General features: G+C 39.1%; 2 protein-coding genes across 4 annotated transcripts in view; one reads left to right on the forward strand and one right to left on the reverse strand.

The window, feature by feature from the left end:
• The window catches only part of stard9 (StAR-related lipid transfer (START) domain containing 9), a 31,659-nt gene extending 30,660 nt beyond the window's left edge, over positions 1-999 (reverse strand). The window contains exons 1-2 of the mRNA XM_010777070.1: positions 986-999; positions 533-542 (exon numbers count right to left, since the gene is read on the reverse strand). Coding sequence (XP_010775372.1) covers positions 533-542; positions 986-999 — 24 coding nt within the window. The remainder of the gene's footprint in view (positions 1-532; positions 543-985) is intronic.
• A 1,160-nt stretch (positions 1,000-2,159) lies between these two features.
• LOC104944408 (uncharacterized) lies at positions 2,160-6,441 on the forward strand. 3 transcript variants are annotated; one of them, XM_010769935.1, is made up of 4 exons: positions 2,160-2,254; positions 4,477-4,732; positions 5,318-5,440; positions 5,620-6,441. In XM_010769935.1, the coding sequence occupies exons 1-4, from the start codon at positions 2,208-2,210 to the stop codon at positions 6,067-6,069; spliced, it is 876 nt and encodes a 291-aa protein (XP_010768237.1). In that variant the 5' UTR covers positions 2,160-2,207; the 3' UTR covers positions 6,070-6,441. The 3 variants fall into 3 exon arrangements, with proteins under 3 accessions (XP_010768237.1, XP_010768246.1, XP_010768253.1); XM_010769951.1 differs by lacking the exon at positions 2,160-2,254 and adding an exon at positions 4,213-4,362; XM_010769944.1 differs by lacking the exon at positions 5,318-5,440.
• The last annotated feature ends 584 nt before the right edge of the window (positions 6,442-7,025 follow it).

The raw sequence follows: 7,025 nt of genomic DNA on the forward strand, positions 1-7,025 counted from the left end.
ACAATCACACCCTTGAGCTAAAACACATGAATAAAAAAATAAAAAAATTAATTCAGGTCTGGTGTGATAAATAATGACCTGTTGTCATTGAAGGCCTCGAGAACCAACATTTCAAATCCTCTGAAGACGTCCGCGGCCTTAACAGATCCCCAAAATATCCCAGAATCCTCCTGCTGTGCTGCGTTCACAGACCGCTGTGCAGAAAGGAGAGCAGCCGAATACACGCTGTGAAATTCAAAACTAAGAAAAAAGTTGGTGCTTGAAAGAAAAACTGAATAAGACAGAAAACACACCAACCTTAAAGGACGTCAACCTGTTTTTTGCTGACAGTCTCAGAAAAATAGACAGTTTTCTGAACTGTAACGAACACAATCTCCTGGGATGACTTTGTTAAATTTGTCCTAAATAAGAGCCCAGTCTCTCAAAAAGCTTCTCTGCTTCCCGTCCTCTGCTACACACTTTTATTCTATTTTCATGCATCAGCTACTTTAGACACACATATACACACACACACACACACACACACACACACCTGATCAGCACTAGAAAAGACAAACACAAAAGCATTTATACGGAAGTACAAAAGCAGTAAGTGAGTCATATATTCAGTCAAAATGAATGTGTACGTGCAGCACTGGCGTCACACAGCTCTACACTCATAGGGGTCTTTCTATCTAGATTTAAAGTAGCATTTTAACAACAAATTACACAATTTTTAAATATTTTTTTTCAGTGTTTTTTACACTAGTGTAGTTGGGCTTCATAAAAGTAAATAAGGTGGACTCAAACAAATATTCGAGCAGTCAATATCAGATAAATACATCCGTCTTCTTTAAAACACTAGAATGTCTTTTGGAGAGTGGAGACTCCTTAAAGCAATGGTGCATTCAAGTACTCGTCAGATGGTCCCATTTTCAAAGTATAGAGTTAGTTGTAATGTATAAAAAAAACATGCTACATATAAGAGGTGTTGTGCTTATCACACTGATTGACCGCCATCTTGGCTACGTCACAGAAGTTGCGCAAACTGTTCAGAGTTATCACTATACAAAAGAAAGTTGTAAAAGCGTTTTTGTCTATATGTTTGATACATGATAAGAGCCCGGTCTCTCCCCAGCCACGTCAGATCTGCCAACACTCTCACATCATTCAAACAATCCCTCAAAACTCACCTTTTCACTCTTGCCTTCAACTCCTAATCCATCCCCTCGCCCTTATTCCACCTAGCTTAGCACTTTTGACTTTTGTTGTTATTTTTGTTCTTCTTTACTTGCTTGGCAAAGCGCTTTGAGCACCAGGAAAAGCTCTATATAAAACAGTGTTCATTTCGTCAAGAAAACTATTACGAAAAATGTTCGTCAACGACCTTTTTTAAATTTTCGTAATAGTTTTCTTGACGAAATGAACACTGTTTTATATAGAGCTTTTCCTGGTGCTCAAAGCGCTTTGCNGGGTGGCGCTACCAACCAATGATTGATTCTAGCCAAGTAGTTTAAAAATATTCAGGCCCCAGATCGTTAATGCGATTCTATAGGGACATAATGAGCAATCTAGCTAATCAAGTTAACAGGACTTCTTTTTGGAATGTTAAATCTGTAGGAGTTTGCATCATGATAATTGTTTTTGTGTTTATCCTGAAAGACAGACCACAAAAAGGATTTTTGCGTGTTGCAGTTGCTGTTGTATATGGGTAAACATGCAAGGCTTTGGACATCTCTTATCTCGTCGTCAAGTATGTCAACAGACTCTGGTCTGGGCAAGGTTGAACTTTAACCACTCGGATTAAATATAACAGTTTCTTCTGTTTAAATCTGACAGAGATACCGGTGAAGCACTCTCAGGACCAGGAGAAGTAATTGCATTACCACTGGATTGTCCTGTTGAGTTGATTCTTTCTTACAGTTCTCTTCTCATAATAGTAAAGTTAATGCTTGGTTTATGTTGGTTTAGGTATAACTTTGTGTTACCTTGATCTGGGTCAATATTCGATTCTGATTGGCCAGCAAGTTGGTCCAACTACCAAGTAGTTCCTGATCAACATCGCTTTTCGCTTATATATGGACAGAAGAAAGCTCTTTACTTCACCATCAGTTAGGTTAACACAGACGTCATGAGACTTTCCTCTGCCACTTTGATGCTTCAGCTAAACAGAAAATGGGCCAGTCAATGTCCCCTGATCACGCGATTGTGGAACTGACAAGCTTCTCATGCACTGTTTTGCTTCAGAACAATGGCAGGGTATTGGAATTGACAGGTAAGCATTGTTCAAAGAAAATACATGTCATTGTTTAACTTTTGAAGATATACTATATATTTTTATATATTAAACCATTTAATGATGTTTTTATCTTTTGCTGTCATTTGCGGTCAGGATTTATTATTGAAAAAGGCTATTTGATTGAGAAGTACCCGATAACAGCAAAGTGGGACAAGTCAAGGGATCCCATGAGAACTAGGACCTTCAACAGGCTTACCGGTTGAATCCCGGACACTAAAATAAGTTTGTTTAAAAAGGTTTGTTTTAGGGATGCTCCAATCAGGGTTTTTGGGGATGGATTACGTCCGGATCATCGGAATCAGAATCGTCTGATACCGATCGGCAATCATAGGGTTGGTGGGGGCTATTGGGATCTTCCATTTAGTCTCTCTCTCTCTCTGTTTTCTCTCTCTCTCTCTGTCTCTCTCTCTCTCTCCCCTGACAGCCTGTCAGTATCTCATGCAGCTCACTGATCCAGTAATGAGTGACCCGACAGTGAAGAATAAACATATGTATAACTAGTTTTGTTCCAGGGGTAGGATAAACTAGCCAAGTGTGTTAGGTACATTTTTAGTGTGTTTTGCTCCGCTCACCGGTCCGTCACAGCGGGCGGAGATGCAGGATTTCTGCTTCACACACATTGTATATAGCTATTTTATTGTCTATTTAGGACACCTTAAAAAACTGCCAGACTGGAAGCCATTTTGGCGAGCTTGTTTTGCCGCGCACAGAGAAAAGTGTCATGTATTTTGACTCATCTGATCGACTCTCCTGATCGGCCTTTATAGCGAGCACCGATCACACTATTAAGAGTGAATATCGGCCGATCGATCGGAGCATCCCTAGTTTGTTTGTTTACTTTTAACCATCACTAGATTATAGCATTCAGTTCACAGTCCCACAGAGCTGCAACAACATACTTATCTCTGCAGATCCTCCCTCTCAAGCCTTCGGTATAATATCAGAATAATTCCTCGCTAACAAACATCAATTGATCTCCTTAAACAATCCTACACTGTCCTAATCATCCATGGTGTCCCCCAGGGTTCAGTCCTCGGCCCCCTTCTTTTTGTACTGTAAATCCTTCCCCTCCTTCAAATCCTGCTCCAACATGGCAACACTTTTTTCCTGCCATACCGATAACACTCAACTTTAACATCCAAAGTCTTCTTACTGATATTAAATCCTGGATGCAACAGAACTTCCTTCAACTCCACTGCAACCCATCAGAAACCCTCATAATCAGCCCAAATTCTCTCACCAACCCTACCCAACCCTTCTCAATCCCATCAATAACTCCAATGTCAGCCCCTTTTCAACCAGGTATGTGACCTCAAAATTATCCTCGATATCCACTTGTAACTACTCTGGTCTTGAAAGAAAGTTACTCATCAAACTGATGTCCACAATTACGTTAATGTACCTCTTGGAACAATTATGAAACACAGTGAAAAGGTGTTTGCCTCGTAGAAAAGCAGTAGAAAAGGCACGTCATTAACATCGTTGACACTTTTAGCGCCGTTTTACTCTTTCACAAACACAATGTAAACATCTGGGGTTAGAGGTCACATGACTTCCGGAAAAATAACTCTTATCGTTTTTATCAAAATAAAACAAAGTTGAAGCATACATTAGGAACTCATTACCAAAACTGCTTTTTCCCACCGCAGGAACATTGCTCACCTCCGACTCTACCAGTCCTGTAGACTCTTGGTCACATTCAAGCTTTCAGAAAATTAACAAAATTCACAAGATCTGATCATTTAAGACATATTAATGTACGTTTTATAAAAGCAGCTGTGGTCAGAAGTGCGGTGGAAATTCTTGAAACCAACTAGTCAAAGAGTTGCCCTTCTGTCCGTCTTTTTAATCTTTTGCAAAGGTGGCAACAACATGAAGAGCAATGTCTCCACAGCTGAGTGGAACTACTCAAACTGAAGAGAGAACTTTTATACAGTTACAATGAATACATACTTAGTCATGAGATAACTGACCCATGATGACCCTATTAAAGTACAATAGACCCATGATCAGATCACTGTGTGGTCACATGACACCTTGTGACTGAACACCTTCCTGAATCCTGAGATCTACTGTCTGTACATGTAAGGCTTAGAGAATATTATTATTTATATGTTAAATATAACATTATAGCAATCAATTCTCTGATAATCATAATTTCCATTACAGAAGACTAATGAGTATTTCTCTGCACTCAGCTCCCTGCTAAGTTACTCTGGACTCAACTCAAACGATGTGCTGGACAGTTACCGTGACCATGTCATCGATATTCCAAGTGCTGTAGAGAAGCTGGGTGGTGCATTCGCTGGGCTCACAATGGTGCCCAACGCTGTGGGACTCGGTGCTCTCGTCATTTCCATGATGTTAGAGATAATCTTGAAAAGCTTGGGGCAAAAAACCGTGGGCACGGCTGAAATGTTGCAGAGGGTGTTTGCAGAGGAGAAGGGCAATGAGGTGAGACCCCGATGGTTCTCCGGGTTATTAACAGGTTGTGAAGGTTAGCTGTCGCAACTTCCTTCCTTTGTTTCCATTAAGCCTCTTAGACACCTTTTAAACAAACATTTTAACGCCTAATCTTTTAATATATTCATTTCTCTCACAGCTGTGACGACTTGTTTGTGTTGTGTTAATGTTGTACAACTAGTGGTTATTCAGAACATAACTATTATATTCATATTTTTTTCACACATTCAACAAAGTAAACAGGCTTTCATATATTCGATCAAATCAAAACAAAAGAGGCTAAACTCAAATCAAATGATAAACAAACTGATATTGTTTTCTGCACATATCTGTGTCTCCTAAAGGCTTGGGAATTGTAGTCGTTCATAGTCTCTTGACTACAGAGGTCGCCACTAGGTGACAATATTTGACCTTTTCACAAAATAAAAAATCTGTCTCTAACATTAAGTCATGTTTATAAAATTAATGATTTTATTTCAGAACAAATGTTTAACCTTTTAAATGTACCCCTTCAAAATCGATATATAAAACGTTTTTCTGACCATAAATGTTGACATTCTACATTTTACTGTGAAGGTCCGAGACCTGATGGACGAGTATTTGAAGCGTCTGCAGATCAACTTGGGGAAGCCACAGCTCCAACTAGCTGAGACCCGGCAAATAGAGAGCGATCTCAGTGCACAGCTAACGCGGCTAAAGGTACAACCTTAAATTGTAAATTGTATTCAATGTTTACATTTTTTATTGAACTTCTTCTGGTGTGACTCACAAAAATTAAATAGTTGAGAGTTTATTTGTATTAATAAGACAAACATTCAAACCATAATGATGAAAGGAAAATGGCTCTAACACCTATTGTGCTCCTTTTTCTTTCCCAGAACTCCATGCTGGTCGATGGACATCTGGACTCTAGGCTTCTGAAGCAGTGGGTGAACGGCGCTGCGTTTCACACCCAGATGTTGATCCATCAGGCTCGTCTGGAGGGGGCCGACGGGTCGAGAGCGGTGCGAGCAGCGGGCGTTTATCAGCAACAGCTCAACGTTATTATGGACAAATACAAGAACTACCTGAATGGTATTACATATTTAGGATCAGATCACGATTTATTGGGTAGTTTTTGTTGTCTGTATTTCAAAGAGAGGCAGTTGTTTCACACTGCAGCTAAATGTTTCCGTCAGCGATATAACTACTGTGTCACCGGAACTGAAGTGGTTGAGACTTTGTTTTCGAAACACCAGATTTCTTGGACAAAGAGTTATTTCTCTGACTTAGCAGCAAATATTCCGACTCTCGCGAGACAAAATGCCACCTTTCAAATCCGACATTGAAGCTCTTTGTTTGTGAAGCCATGAGACCAACATCAAACCAAACTTTAAAAGACAAATATTTTAAGCTGGACACACAAAGATTGCAACAACTATTGCTATGAAATGTGGTTTATCCATCCACGGTGACCATAGGATGAATCCTGATGACCCTTAATGTTTCTCCTATTTAGTGACATTATCAAGTCCACATTTATAATTTGCCCAATAATTTGGTTAATGTTAAAAAAACTGCAAAACTAAACATTCCCATAAGCCTCAGCTGTGCTTTGTGTTTCTGTAAATCAAAGCAATCTGACGCAATTTAGAAAAACGGTACACACAGTGACCGTTAAACCTGTTAGCATATGTTAGCATAGTCATTGTTAGAATGTTCAACCCAGTCTCATCGCATTTCGTGTTCACCAACACGATTTCCCCCTTTTTTTGTGTTGCACAGCACGATTTTAAAAGCAATGTATTTATATTGGTAGTCTCACGCCATCACGTGTTATAGGAAGACCGGTTCATAAAAGCATGTTCTTACTCAATATCAAGCCACAATTATTGCTTTTATTTTAAATCGTATAATTTCTGACTTTTTTGCCGTCTGTGAGGAAAATAAATGGGGCTGAGAGCCTCAGGATACTGAAATCTGTATTTTTTAAAAATCTTTTTTTCCTTCTAATTTGTTATTCTTTTCAAAATAACACTCTGTTATTTACTCACCAATAACACACAATTATCCTTGTTTTTATTTATTTGTTTAATTCCATAATCTCTGGCTTTTTTGGCGTCCGTCAGAACTGAATTTCAAAATAAAAATAAACCGGAAACAGATGTACGCATTTCGAGCGATTACCCAAGATCCTCAGCTATGGTTTAAGCTAGCTGATTGGATGTTTTAGCCGCAATGCATGTTGGGATTTGGTGTTTATATGATATGAAATCGGAAAAACATTTTAAAAGAATAAAATACT

Source organism: Notothenia coriiceps, unplaced genomic scaffold (assembly GCF_000735185.1).
Source record: "Notothenia coriiceps isolate Sejong01 unplaced genomic scaffold, NC01 NC01_scaffold00000339, whole genome shotgun sequence".
In the NCBI taxonomy this organism is placed as follows: Eukaryota; Metazoa; Chordata; class Actinopteri; order Perciformes; family Nototheniidae; genus Notothenia; species Notothenia coriiceps.

Coding starts and splice junctions, on each gene's coding strand:
- LOC104944408 (XM_010769935.1), top strand. CDS start 2,208: ATGCACTGTTTTGCTTCAGAACAATGGCAGGGTATTGGAATTGACAG. Junction 2,255..4,476: donor CAGGGTATTGGAATTGACAG/GTAAGCATTGTT, acceptor CTCTGCACTCAG/CTCCCTGCTAAGTTACTCTG. Junction 5,441..5,619: donor CACAGCTAACGCGGCTAAAG/GTACAACCTTAA, acceptor TTTCTTTCCCAG/AACTCCATGCTGGTCGATGG.